Source organism: Metopolophium dirhodum, chromosome 6 (assembly GCF_019925205.1).
Source record: "Metopolophium dirhodum isolate CAU chromosome 6, ASM1992520v1, whole genome shotgun sequence".
NCBI lineage: Eukaryota > Metazoa > Arthropoda > Insecta > Hemiptera > Aphididae > Metopolophium > Metopolophium dirhodum.
In genome coordinates this window covers 19,089,668-19,105,494 of record NC_083565.1, presented here as the reverse complement: position 1 = coordinate 19,105,494, position 15,827 = coordinate 19,089,668, and the positions used below count along the sequence as shown (strand labels likewise).

The 15,827-nt window shown below is 35.3% G+C and overlaps 2 protein-coding genes across 2 annotated transcripts in view; one reads left to right on the top strand and one right to left on the bottom strand.

Annotated features, from left to right (window-relative positions):
• Positions 1–491: 491 nt before the first annotated feature.
• Positions 492–15,827, top strand: part of LOC132946695 (uncharacterized) — a 56,583-nt gene continuing 41,247 nt past the window's right edge. The window contains exon 1 of the mRNA XM_061016752.1: positions 492–1,120. Coding sequence (XP_060872735.1) covers positions 1,023–1,120 — 98 coding nt within the window. The 5' untranslated portion in view covers positions 492–1,022. The remainder of the gene's footprint in view (positions 1,121–15,827) is intronic.
• On the bottom strand, positions 10,836–12,935 carry LOC132947335 (uncharacterized). The gene is made up of 3 exons (XM_061017599.1): positions 12,665–12,935; positions 12,409–12,597; positions 10,836–12,315 (listed from the first exon to the last, which is right to left on the bottom strand). The coding sequence occupies exons 1-3, from the start codon at positions 12,711–12,713 to the stop codon at positions 12,005–12,007; spliced, it is 549 nt and encodes a 182-aa protein (XP_060873582.1). The 5' UTR covers positions 12,714–12,935; the 3' UTR covers positions 10,836–12,004.

Below are 15,827 nucleotides of genomic sequence, written 5' to 3'. Positions count from 1 at the left end.
GGCAGGAGGTACCTTCATAGATTTACTAGACTAATTCATAATTATTCTTTAGAATTGAATTAATTCTGTTTTTATTTTAAAAAAATAACAAACTCTAACAGTGAGTTACGTGCTTTAATTTCTAGTCGCCCATAAGGAGGGTACTTCTCTATCTATCCTGTGTCCACGGAGCAAAACTGCTCTCCGTTGAAAAAATAGAAAAACGTAGATAATTTTCTTTGGAACAACTCCCGTCAATCTCGAAGTGCCAAATTTCTCGTACCAGGCCACCGAGATACCATTCATGTATCCACCACTTATATCCACCTCCTGGTTCCTGCGTAGGTATGGAGTGGCGTGTGGTAAGTTTGCGCGCGGAGGAGAAGGCGGCGGCGGCGACACTGGCGACGATCGCACGTGCGCGTGCTTTGCCGATTATCCGCCAGGTACCGCTTTGGCCGGTGGCCGCCGCCGGAACCGCCGTCACCGCCGCCGCGCGGGTGAGTGTGCTGCGTGCGAGCGGTTTCGTTAGAGAACAAACCTCCGTAACCACTAACGAACGCAGTCGTCTCTATCTGGTTCAGTGTTTCACATTGTCAGTGTGTTAGGAGTGCCGCCACCGCAGCGGTCTGCCCGAAAGCTACACGTCCGTATTTCCGCGTACGGTCGCTATATACCTACGTATTATTGCATCAAAAATAAATCGCATCAACGGTCGTGATCGCACAGAAACCGTCACCGTCGATCCATACGATTTAATATTGCATACTTACACAGAAACAACATAATACGACGCCGGCAAGCGAAAAAATTCTAAATCTGTCCGAATTTTACCCGCGGAAAAATACGTAAAAACCGCCGTCACCGCCGCCGTGTATACATCCAGTTGACGACGATTTTTCTTTCCATTCCGATGAGAGGGCTCCACTTTGGAACGTCCGACACGTTTTTCTCGATCCGTTGAATCGTATTAATTTTTTTACTTACCGCCAACATCGACCGCCACGATTAGCGACACCACCGCCTCCGCGACCGCTACGACGATGATCATTTCCAAGGACCTGTTCTTGTTGGGCGATCAAGACTACCTGCGATTGCCCAAAGACGACAAACGGTCCAGGAATGCGAACAAAACGCTCAGGTCAGTCTCAAACATATACATATTACATATATATGCATATTATCGTATTCTATTTTTGAAGACTACCTACTTGCCATATTAGTGTTGCTGCGCGGTTAGGATTTCGTGTTTTTCGATACTTATTATTTTTGGCTGAAGAGAACCCCACCCGCATTTGCAAATCAGCCGTTATCTCGTACGCGATGACGATGATAATAATAATAATTAAATCGGTGATTGAATAAAAAAACGTTAGTATACAAACAATTTTGCGATCCGGAGTTCATCGTTATCGTATTTATAATACAACACTGCAGGTACCTATAATACGAAAGTCCATAAAACAAACATGTATCTATCCGTTGAATAGTGATATACGCAATTTTATCTAATAAACTTGAACAAAATTTATAATAGTCACAAACGCCACTGAACATACACGCCCGTCCATAATATTAATCGGCTTCGCTAAAATTCCAAAAGTTGTCATAGGCATTTTCCGCCCTTTTCCACGGGTCCCGCCGCGGAAGGTAGACGTACAGAATCCGCGGCGGAGGGGACTGGGTCAATAACCTCCGCGGTCGCCCTGGCACAAATTGTGCCGTACACATTTTTTTTAAAATAAATTTGCTAGTTATATTACACGCTTCGTCAATTAGCCACGTTTAGGCACTTGAGTCCCTTTGGACTTTTTTATTACCAAAGTAATTTTTAATACTATATACGTAGTGTATATATATTTATTTATACGACGTGTATAATTGTACTTATAATAATCATTATAATAGTAGATAGCGAGGTAGATAGGTATATTATATTATATTATTATAATAGGTATTTTATTCGATCTATTCGCCGGGGCCACAAAGTCCTTTACAAAGTTATAGTTATTAATCATGGACAATATTATATTATATTATTATGGACGATCGAGTTCCTATTCGATCATCTCGTTTTACCACCACGTTTTATTAATTTCTTGAGAAACCGTATCATAATTAATAATTGTATTATAATAATAATGATAATTTTAACGTAGTAACGCGAAAACAACGTCCAGCTGTATAATACTATATTTTACAGTTTTACGGTTGGAAGAGCTCTCGAAATAAATCATTAGAATACAATTAATACACTGTCCACACATGCGCGCGAACGACGACAGCTTTTGTAAATTCACCAAACCATTACTCCGCGCCGGTGCCGCCAACACCGTATTGTAAGTGCATAATTGACGACGATGATTCGCATTGTACAGTTGTGCGTTAGCTGTATACGTACCTATATCTTGCGACGTGGTTCCGTAGGTTACATTATTATTATTATTGTGTCATATTAAATTCAATAATTATCGAGAGTATTGGTGATGTGTATATAGATACATAATATAAATGAAGGTGTTTGAATATAAACAAAAAACCAAACCAACAAAAAAACGTATAGAAAATTTGTTAAAAATCAATGGGTACGGTACCTACCTATAATAGTAACTTTACCACGACGGAGATAAAAAAAAACGACGTAGTCGACCATACGACGCGTTCATGTGTACTGATATCTATTTTAATTTTAGACAAAATTAATATAATATTATAATAACTTATCGAAATAAAAAATTACCCATACAGAATATTGTCCTCGATGTATCTTCTCGTCTCCGTGCTTTTATGTGTACAATATATAAGTTGTATATGATACAAACGTGTACAACAGTCCTTGGGCGAATATCTATTGTAATACGACTCGAATACGCGTAACGTCTTTTTTTGAACCTTTGGCCGTGCGATATTGCGCGCTCGAGGACTATATTTGGACGCCCCAAAGTTATAGTTTCGTTCGCGAATCGCGATTGCAGTGTATACATACGTAATTATATTACACCACTGCGATTATAATATTAATGTAGGATATAATGTACAGTTATTATTAATTAATAGTTATGTATAATACACTAAATATTATGTACGAATGTGCGGTATATCTGTAATCAATTTATTATTATGTATTTTTGTGCAACAAATAAAGCCTTATTATTATTATTATTATTATCAACCGATGAAGGCCCAAAATAAGATTTATTTTTGAGAATTTTTTGTTTGCGTAGGCACGAAATATAAAGAACATTTTTTATTATTTTTGACTTGCGCGGCGCTCGATGCAAATCACGAACTTCCAGACGTTGGCTTTTCCCTTTCGTTCGACGCGCGCGTACGCACTAGAACAAACGCGTGGCGTAAGTTAACAGACTATAACGCGTATAACCTAGTGCTGTGTATAATATGTACCTACCTACATTTGTGTTCCACAGTTTTTACTTTTATTGAGTGTTTTTGTTTCATGTTTTTTTGTATTTTCGCTGTTCTTATATGTTCTTACAAATCTAAATTATTTTTTTTTTCAAATATGTGAACAATAGTTGCGAGCGAGTCTGCGGTCCGCGTACCCGTTTTTTGTACGCGTGCAATGGGTGTGTCATGTGTTATTAACCAGTCTTCGGACTAAATCACTGTTTAATTTTCATCTCACGTACCGCGACTACAGCCATAACGCGGAAAGTGAAACCGCATCATTCTGTCGCAAAGACAATAAAAATATATATATATATTATGCGAAAAAAATACGAAAAATAAAATTTAAAAATATGACGGGCGAGGCAAACGAGTGGTGCGCCGCAGCTGGCGTTATCCGCAAAATTTCGAAATTTTTTTTTCGTCTAACTATATCTATCTACCATATGTTGTCCTAGCATGAGGTCGAACAATCACGAAATAAAATACTATTGTCGCCTTGGCCTTGTGAACACACGTGAATTTGATTAAATTCGGTTTGATGTGGGTTGAGTAAGTTATATTATATTATTACATACTAAAAATATATGAATGTATATGTTATATAAGCATGGCATAGGTTATGTTAAGGTTGACACGTGTGATGGGTGATTGAAGTTCCTTTATTATGAATTAGTTTAATTTCTGATCAGAGATAATTTAGCGAAAAATGTCTGTGTAGTAATTATACAGTAGAAAACAATTTTAAACTATAACTATTTTTATAGTAATATATAGGTCTATAAAATGGGGAATTAAATTCAACCGTAAAATTCTTATATGAACAAGCATAATTTAATGATCTAGTTTGATTATAGATTTTATTTTCGAAAAATACGATTTTATTTAAGTAACTATACCTATAAGTACTGAATTGACTTGAAACATCGCTTAAACTTAAATTTTCAAATAACTTAGTTTCGTCGACACATTATTTAATTGTGGGATCGTTTTAGGTCACAGAAATAACAGTTTACCTCCAACACTTCAGATATACAATAGGTCTTATACGCATAAAAAAGTATTATATTATGTCCACACATATACTTCGATAGTAAAGGAAGATAACGTGTGTATGTATATAGATAACGCATTTGTTATAGTTGGTACGTCGCGTCGAGTGCTTTCATATATATACAATAGAAGATGGTTATCGAAAAACAATCAAAATTTAAAGTATATACCTATTATTCACGAATAAGTTGCGTTATCCTCGACAAATTGGTATCACGTAGAATATTCCAGAAAAAAATATTTATAGATAAAAATGACGTGATTTTTCTAAATTTTTTTGTATTTATGCCGCTCTATGATTTAATCATACGCACGCGGATTTGAAGGGAAATTAAAAGAAACGCAATTGCGATATTTAAAAAACACAGGTGTAATAAATAATATATACCTATATAATGTATAACAGACATAAATTACTGACCATGTGATATGGACTTGACAGTTGATTGAAACCGGTTGTGACGATTGTTTTGTTCGTATTTCTAAACGATCGTTTAATATAAATAAATTATTATGAGATGTGCATTTATTATTCGTTTGTGGTTCAACGTGTAAAACGAAATGCCTCCTGGCCCCCGAGCGTCTTCGTTCCCTTCCACGTATACATATTTATACATCCAGTATAGCTATAGTAAACCTATACATATACAAACCTACTGTAATGGTATATACGTTTTATAATATAATTATTAAATTATTTTATATTTTAACGTTTGGCGCGGATGTATTCATTAATCCGTACAAATATACAGTTTAATTCAACGCGTTCATAAATATATTATGTATAATATTTTACCTCCTAATTTTCCAACGTTCAAGTTTAAAAAGGTTTTTTTTTTCAGTTTATTTTTTTTACGTCACTTGTTAATGTATGTGCTTTTTGCTCGTAATATACATATAGCTCGCGCGACGCGCGCATATATAATATAATATATACGTGAGTGCGTGCGTACATCATAAATAAATGTGTGTGTGTGTGTGTGTGTGTGTGTGTGTGTATGAGCAGTGTTTTGACGTACGGTCAAAAAGTTGTATTTTTATCGTCGCTATTTTCGTTGTCCGATAAAAAAATCGTGAATTCACGGACGGACACGCGGGGCAGGCTAATTCTTTTGTTTCTTCCATTCGAGTTTTATTTATTTATGTATTATGTATTATTATTATTTCATTTACAATAATATCACATGCTGTACGTTTTTTGTATTCATTACACGGTAGTTGTCTCTAGCGACTATATAGACATCTAGCATAATATAATAATAATAATATTATTATTATTTTTAAGTATGTAATGTATAGAATAACGTTACCGACTGTGCAGTACCTAAACCTAAACCTGCAAATACCTCTGCGACTCTATATATATGTATATGAGAATATGCATGAGTTTGTTTTTTCCACTATAGCGCCCATGATGATTTTAACGTGCTTAAAAAAATAACGACAAATTTTGACCGACTCTATATGGCAGTCAAAAATCGCACGCATTACATTCCCGCGCGGTGCAGGTTCGTTTGTAATTTTGTTCCCAGACGACGACCAAATATTATGTGCGTGAATTCAGATTTTTTAATTCAATCAAAATGCCATTTGAATATTTAAAAAACACACATGTATTATAAGTATTAAGTATAAATACTCGTCCGAATACAAAATTAAAATTGAACTTGATTAATAAAACTCCAATTAGACGAAGTAAATGTGTATCCCTGAGACCGACCCGCATGCGATATAACAAGACGACGAATTTCGGCGCAGGCGATTCAACTTATTGATGTGTGTTGTTTTTTAAAATTAATTTTTGAACAGCGGCCAAACGGGTGACTCGTGTTCTTGTTGTTGTATAATAAAAATATAATGGTGTTTTTCTTAAAAAAAAATAAAAATTTCGAGCGGAATTTTTACAATTTCACCGTGCAAGACCACGTTGTCGGGCGCGTGTTGTTCGTATATTATATATACGTCGTGAATGATATATATTACACGTATACATATAGTGCGGCCGAGAGCCAAAGGACGCGTTTTGGCAAACGGCGAATTCTCGTGTAAATGACCCCGAGGGTCGCGTCGAGTGTCCAATTCATTATACATTTCCAATTTAAATTTCATTTCCTACTCACTGTATACAGTATATACACCATATACATAGTTTAATAATGTACACCACCGCGGCCGTCCATTTCATCCTATATATATATTATATTATACGACTTTTGCGATCCGCCGCACCGGGATCGACGGCCGGTCATTACATAATTGTCGTTATATTATATTATATATGTGTGTGTGTGTGTGTGTAGGCGCTATATTATAACGACTGCGTGCCTAGAATTGTCTTAGAAAAAAATAAATCGACGTTATTAAAAACCCGACTACGTGCAGTTTCGCCCAATAAAATAACTGTATTTCAGCACACATTTCTCACCGCCCGGGTGTATATACTATATAATATATATATAATATTATCGATGATAATTTTTTCTTTCTTTCTTTTTCCGTTTCGTATACATATCTGCAATTCGCCAACTCGACCTTCCCATTTGTCCCGTTATAATATATCCTCGATCGCGTGGTTATATTATATACGTTTTAATTTTATAATACCCCGGACGCGTGCAATCGATACATAATATGCATATTCATAATACTCATATAATAATATATTTTACATAAATTTGGTACACTTTATGGTTTACGCAGCAATTATACACAGTAAGATTAGATGAGGTATATGGGAATATAGGATCTACATATCAGCTTAATACAAATATCGTAATACCTACGCACTTTCCGTCTCTTTCTTCGACTCGCGTTTATACCGGGATGCCTATAAAATCTATACATACAATATGTTATAATACTTTAAGTACGAAATAAAGACAATATTATGTTAGTGCGTGTATAGATCGACTATTTTTGTCACGTTATGCAGACCAAATCATATTATTATTACATACTATTACCTATATATAGGCATATATACACGACACGCGTGTTTTATTATTACGTTTGATTGACGACCGACAGCGAAACATTGCGCGCATTTCGGGCGTGCGCCGTTGCAGCCTGCAGCTATACATATTATAATAATAAAGATGTACCTACGCGCATGTAACCAGATACCTATTACCCATATGTACATATACACGTGCATAATATATGATGATGATGTATATTTCATATTTTCCCTTACCTATTGTATATTATATATAAATAATGTGTATACGCGGTTATCTTTTTATTTCAAAACATGGTCATCGATATACGGCGGCGCGCTTGCGTATATACATTATGGTAATGATAATATGCATCGGGCTCTGGCCATGAAATTCTGGACTACATTATATATTATTATTATTATTATTAAAATATACGAAAACGTCCGTTCGTCCAGAAACCCAGTTTGAAGCTGGCCTCAAGTGTTTGTCATATAGCATAATATACCATAGGCGGACTGAATTTAATTTTCGAATGGGCTTATATTATACAGGTAGACTATAATATTATTATTTATAATATACAATTTTTAAACATCATAATACATATTATAATGCCTACATTATAAATTGCTAAACTGTAATTTTTCGGACATAAACCTAAACGTTTACATTGATATACTTCATTAATAAGTAATAGCTGATTGGGGAGGGCTAATAACCCTGTGGTCTGTGACCACTCTCACATGAACATGAGTCGCCAGAGACTAACCATGATCGTAATAATATGTAACGCGTTTAAAATATAATATGACTATGGGTATGCCTACCGTAAAGGCGTTAACACATTACACAATATTATCTCGGATAATTATGAAAAGATTTTCAGAAAAGAATTGGACTGCTAATAAATCATTGAAAACAAAAATAAAACACGAATCTTGCCAATCCCGGTTTACCCACCCCCTCCTCGATCGCCTCCCACAGCCAAAGCAGTTGCCGCCGCCGCCGCCACCACAAGCGCACTGCAGCACGCACACTCGCACCCATTTATGAAATTCATCCGAAGAACGGCCTTGCCTTCTGAGCTCGCGGAGAACTTATAATACATAGACTCGGACAGAGATTTCGTAAAATGTCACAAAGTGAAACCAGGGGGGGAGTAAAGGGTACACGAACGGATGGCAGTTGCGGCGGCGGCGGTCACCACCCCGCGGCTGGCAGGTCGCCAGACGCCGCGGCGGCCACGTCGTGCACGTACGGTCGCGCGGGGTGGTGCGTGAGTATTCTTCAGGGGGACCGCGCGCGTGATCCGCGAGTTCAGTAACCTCTCAAGGCGAGTTGCGCGCGCAACACGCATGCACCGCCGACGACGCGCCACTACAGGCACCGTTCACACACTGCACCCTTCGCCGGCAAGAGAGACGAGTGCGTTTCTACGTATATGTTATTTTCGTTTTCCCTTATCGCACCCGAATAATTGAAGCTTGGAGAGCATACAACAATAATAATAATAATAATATACATATTATATTATATAGGTAGACGTATAGTGCTCAAGGTTAGGTTTTTTCCGCCCGTGTACCATGCGAACAATGCGCCGCCGCGTCTCAGGGTCGGTCGACCGTATATTCGGATTAATTAATTATTATACACGTGCGAGCATTACAATACTATATGATATTATGTACGTATATATGTTGGTACGCGAGAGCATATTGAATGCAATCCCCTCGTCACCCTACACGAACCACACCGCGACGGCCGTCGCTCGCTGCTGCAGAATATGCACCGACGACGCCACGCGCGTTGCATTCGACCGGCCGGCGGCGGCATAAGTGTATAACATGCATTATATATCTGTATAATAACATAGTCGAGGACTATGACGATAATGCGATATGTACATACAAAGGTATGGTGTTGTGGTGCAGAGTGGTTGGTCGTTACAGAGGGGTGCAGGGTAGACGCCAGCGATGTAATAACAAAAAAGTAGGATAATAACAATATAACTCCTAGGTAAACATATTATTATGTGTATTATATATAATAATATTATTATTAAATGCGACACTGCAGACGGAAAAAAACAAAAACTTTTATCATACTATAATATCCGCTGCGACTGCGCTGTGTACAATATATACCCACTACAGTTTAAATGACTATATTTTCGTTATTATTTTCACTGAATATTCGCGCGTCAATGATGACCTTCCACTCTATGTCACGTGTAAGATATATACCTACTGTATAGTGTTTACTATTTGCACACAGTGTTCTGCAGCAAACACACCGTTTTGACTTAAGATTGTTTGACTGGACACTAATCTAATATTTTAATGATTATATATCTCATGATGAAATAAATCCCCGTGGTGGGGTTGTATACTTGTATACAAGCTTATATTATGCATTACGATACGCGGTGAAATAATGACAAATTTAAAAAAATCAACGAATAAGTCTAAAAACATAATTTGGTTAATTGTATTTTCTTCACTGGACACTGCATATTATAATTTGACCGAACGACATACGAAATTTGGCGCGCACGTATACACGTTAAGGAGTTATATTACCTACAATCTAAATATATATATATATATGAATAAGACGGTCGGAGAGAACCTTGAACAACGAGGACAATGCAACTTGCAATCTGCCGTCAAACGCCACACCAGCGTGACGATCGCGTCAAAGCAAATTTCGTGAAAAAAAATATCAACTTTAATCCGTAGACCACGCTGAACTTTTGCCCTCTACGAATATATTATGGGTAATATAGTTTATTTTATTGTAATTATTGTTATTCTCGCATTTGTATAGCATTTATCTTCTATCGAGATATTAAAGCCCCGTTCCGGTGCTTAACACTATATAGTATATTAGTTATTGTTATGCACGTTCTATTAGGTGCGTTACCCTGGCACCCCAAGGTAAAATTTTCGACTTGAAAACTGTTGGGTATTATGTTATTTGTTATGTAACAATTTGTAACCACAAAAAAAAATTTTGTAATCACACCGGTACCCCCGAAAAACCACTTTACAAGTTCCGGGTGCCAGGGTAACGTTACCCCGGCACCCCGTACAACAAAAAATGAAAATTTCGACTTGAAAACTGTTGGGTATTATGTTATTTGTTATGTAACAATTTGTAACCACAAAAAAAAATTTTGTAATCACACCGGTACCCCCCGAAAAACCACTTTACAAGTTCCGGGTGCCAGGGTAACGTTACCCCGGCGCCCCGTGCAACAAAAAATGAAAATTTCGACTTGAAAACTGTTGGGTATTATGTTATTTATTATGTAACAATTTGTAACCACAAAAAAAAATTTTGTAATCACACCGGTACCCCCGAAAAAACCACTTTACAAGTTCCGGGTGCCAGGGTAACGTTACCCCGGCGCCCCGTACAACAAAAAATGAAAATTTCGACTTGAAAACTGTTGGGTATTATGTTATTTATTATGTAACAATTTGTAACCACAAAAAAAAATTTTGTAATCACACCGGTACCCCCGAAAAACCACTTTACAAGTTCCGGGTGCCAGGGTAACGTTACCCCGGCACCCCGTACAACAAAAAATGAAAATTTCGACTTGAAAACTGTTGGGCATTATGTTATTTACTATGTAACAATTTGTAACCACATCGGTGCTTCGGAACTACTGTCTTTTTACATTCATTATTTAGTTCGTATTTAAATTAATTGAAAATTGTATGTTTGAATTATATGCTTACCTGAGTCTCAGAAGTTGAATAGGATTTTTTTTCTAAATTAAGATTTTAGAACCAAACTCAATATCTTATGTCCAGTTCAGTTGACAATTTGAACCATTCATTTTAAATTCAAAAAAAAAGTTTTCCATCTATGTTTGTGGTCCCTAAATATTGATTTCTTCCTTTTATATATATTATATGTATTTAGTGTTTTTCAATATTTTGGAAGACATTTATATAGATGTGTTTACATTTCAATTTTCAAGTATCTAGAGTTTAGACCATTGTTTTTGAAGTTATGAATGAATAATTAAAATAGTTTTCATGTTTGGACAAATTTTGAATACAATTTTACACTTAGGTTGTACAAAACTCTAAGTTAAAAAAAAATTGTATCCAATTTTCGATGGATTTCCCAAATTGTTGACAAACTATTGATTATTGCTGAAATAGCCTCATTTTACTACCAATTGAGAAATATGAGGTGATATATTTAGATCTAAAGAGAAGTTTCGATTAATACAATTTATTACAGCAATATAAATGTATACTAAAAATATATACTTAGTAGTATGAACTGACAGACTATCGTTTTAATTTATATTGATTTACCTGTAATTTTATTTATTTAATTTTAGTATACTTTTATATTATTTACATTGAATACAATTTTTATAGTTAAATAAGTTAAACTTATACTTTACTAATTCACTCTAATTTTCAGTAAAGTGTTCTTTAGCATTATTTTTAATTAATTGCTAATAATTGTAGTAAGATAACTATGTTTTTTTTTATTTTACATAAATGTCACATGCCTGTTGAGCACCTCACGTATTAATTGGAAACGGAATATATTTAAATAAAAATTAATTCGAAATGTTGACGTTTTATATTTACAATTTATTTTGAATACAATAGCATTTCAATATTTTCCTTCTTTTTTGTATTTAATGATATGCCATCTCTGAGATCATCATACACTTCCCATTGGTCATTTGATCTGTATGCAAACGCTTTATAGTGTCCTGTGGTCACTCTTAATCCCCACCGGTCTTGTCCACAAAACCCTATAGCTCCTCTCAAAAAATAAATATCATTAATTTTTATTGTTTTTGGAATATCATCTAAATACAAATGGACTTCTCCTGCATAATTGTTTTGGATTGCTCCTATATCACTCAGATTGGATATGCTTATTGATGCTTCTAGATCTGAGAATATAGAACAATGTATAAGAATTAAAATGATTAAAAAACATAAATTTATTGATTTTCTTTATCTTTATTTAAAAATGTATAAAGTACCTGTAGGTAATGATAGTAGTTCTATCAACAAATGGTTTTTTATGCTGGCAGTTATAACTCTCTCACTTTTGCAGCTTTTACACTCAATAAATTCCTTATCTAAGAAGTTGTTAATATTTTCTTGAATGTTTATTTTCCCCTCATAAGCAGTCAATGATATTACTTCATATCTATTGTCTAAAGAAAATTCTGGACAGAAAAGATCGGGTTAGGTTAGGTTCGGAACACCGGTTAACTTGTATGTATGATGGCATACCTTTTAACAGCTTATTGGCTGTTGATGAAATTGTATCCATTGCATCCATTAATTTAATATTGCCGAGGTAATCTTATATGAGTACCTCCTAATTAATTATGACCATTTTCATTTGACCATCAAATATAGCTTGCTCTCCAATTATGAAGCCATGTCCGATATCGTATAGTATATAAAATACTAATCATACATATTGTACATCGAGTTTTTCGGGGGTACCGGTGTGATTACAAAATTTTTTTTTGTGGTTACAAATTGTTACATAATAAATAACATAATCCCCAACAGTTTTTCAAGTCGAAATTTTCATTTTTTGTTGTACGGGGCGCCGGGGGTAACGTTACCCTGGCACCCGGAACTTGTAAAGTGGTTTTTCGGGGGTACCGGTGTGATTACAAAATTTTTTTTTGTGGTTACAAATTGTTACATAATAAATAACATAATACCCAACAGTTTTCAAGTCGAAATTTTCATTTTTTGTTGCACGGGGCGCCGGGGTAACGTTACCCTGGCACCCGGAACTTGTAAAGTGGTTTTTTCGGGGGTACCGGTGTGATTACAAAATTTTTTTTTGTGGTTACAAATTGTTACATAATAAATAACATAATACCCAACAGTTTTCAAGTCGACATTTTCATTTTTTGTTGTACGGGGTGCCGGGGTAACGTTACCCTGGCACCCGGAACTTGTAAAGTGGTTTTTCGGGGGGTACCGGTGTGATTACAAAATTTTTTTTTTGTGGTTACAAATTGTTACATAACAAATAACATAATACCCAACAGTTTTCAAGTCGAAATTTGACCTTGGGGTGCCAGGGTAACGCACCTCGTTCTATTACCTTTTAAGGCCCGAAACGTACAAACGACTGGAAATCACGTTTCTATAATATATCTGACACTTAATATTCAGTATAAAGTAAAGTACATTAGCCTAATATACGCACTAATATTATAATTGTGCGAGAAATTCTAATTTTTCGTTTTGACGAATAAAACATCAACCTACCTACCAATACAACTAATATATGAATCAATGGAATTCAAATATATTAATATTATATAATTAATATTTAAGTATATTTTATCACATGATATAAGCGGAGAGTATAGCTTTACGTTTTGACAAATGTTCGTTTTCCGTGTTAACATTAATCTTGATACAGCATATTCTTTAATAGCTAAATAATATTATGCTACTCATGAACAGCATTAAGAGCTGCAAAAACTACGTAGTAAAGCTTTGACGGGCTTCTTTGCTATAGGGAACGATTCAGAACAAAAGATAATATTATTATTATTATATAATATTATAAAAACCGTTGTGCGGGTGGCGCCGTGACGGCGCCGCGGCCGCAGACTGTATTGGCAGGCCGAATTGCAATTCGGCACACGTTATCGTAGGACGGCCGGAAAGGATGTTCAGACGATGCAGGCGGCACCATAGGCGAGGGGGTTGTGATGCACCGCCACCGAAGCCACTTGACTTCGAAAGGGGGTGAAGGGACTCAACACGTGTCCCCGTGATCGGCTGGGTCAATGGCCTCATGTAGCAGCGCCGCCGTTGCGGGGTCGGGTTAATAAGTGCGTTTGCATATCAACCCGCTAAACGGCCATCCTGCACACGCATGTGCATCCGGGTCTAAAAAAAATCGAATACAGTATGCCAGTGACATACAAATATAAAATTAAAACCGACTAGCAGTGTTTGTACGATGTATCACGAGAAAAACGAAAATAATACAGTATACATAAAGTACGCATTACATTGTGTGTAATAATATATAGGTATTATATTAAATAATTTTGTTGTATATAAAGGAGGGCACGGCATAACTTAAAAATGTTTTCAGTGCATACTTTATATATACATACTATATTTTTTCTTCAATACTATAGTTTTAGGTGCACAAACTTGATTGTTTTATTACTATCACACTGTAAGTAAGTACTCAATGAATCTTAAAAACATCAATTATTTGAAACTTAAAATTTTAAAAACTACTCACAATTTACAACACCATTTCATACCAATTTGGAGCTCTGATGGGAGCGAATAAGTGACACCAGGTAGTTCAGCTATACTTTTAACTTTAAGTTATAATTACTCTACTGTTTACACTCGTGTACATCATTTTTGAAATTACGATATTTTAAATTAATAAACCGTTTCACAAACGTTTTTGGCAACGAAAGTAATGCGCCGTTGTCTCCGATTTATATTTTCCCAGAAATGACTAGGCGAAACCTAAATAAATCTTAGATAATGATGATGACAATATATCGGTGAATAAACATATTTGAAACCGCGCGTGGTGACTATATATAATATATATTATAGATATATTACACGTTCAAAAAATTCATTTCCAAGGTCGAAATAATTGCATTTAACAAATGCAAATAATTACGATATGCAATGCGCAGTTTTAAACGTTCGAAATTACTGAAACGAAAATAAAAATTAATAATAAAAATAGCTACGATTACGGTACAAGGTCTATCGCATAATAATAATATAATAGACAATAGTTGTATATAATATATATGTGTCTATATTCTAGCTTCTCTGCAACTATGACATACATGTCCATCACTTTATTTTCTTTCTGCTATTAAATAATAAGTTAGACGAATATTATATTGTTGAGCTATGGTTGCCTATGATAAACTTTAGCATCGGCATCAGCAACCTAACAAACACCAACGCACATATAGTATATCATTTATAGGTATTAATTACCATTACCCTTTTCAAAATTATATTTAACAAAAAATATTGATAATAACTACGATAGTATTATGATGCATTTGATGCAATGGGCTTCTTTTATAGGCCACGCTACAAACGGAGATCAGCGATTTCTCGAATGAATAATACATTAGAATTAGATATCATTTTATACTGTATATTGTGTATACGCTCCGAGTTCGACGTTGCTGCTGTGTCCCACGCTCGAGAAAAAGGATTCGGATGTGCCTTTCTTATGGTTTAACCCAGTTTAGGTATACACACTGCACATTTTGGTTTTTACATTTAACATAATATTTGGATTGCAAATTTCCACCCATCCTTTTTTCAGTGACAATGCGCAATAAACTATATTTGTCATATTATAAAAAAGTCAACACGTATTATTATATACATATAGCTGATAATGTATATA

Coding starts and splice junctions, on each gene's coding strand:
- LOC132947335 (XM_061017599.1), bottom strand. CDS start 12,713: ATGGATGCAATGGATACAATTTCATCAACAGCCAATAAGCTGTTAAAA. Junction 12,598..12,664: donor AGCCAATAAGCTGTTAAAAG/GTATGCCATCAT, acceptor TTTTCTGTCCAG/AATTTTCTTTAGACAATAGA. Junction 12,316..12,408: donor ACTACTATCATTACCTACAG/GTACTTTATACA, acceptor CTATATTCTCAG/ATCTAGAAGCATCAATAAGC.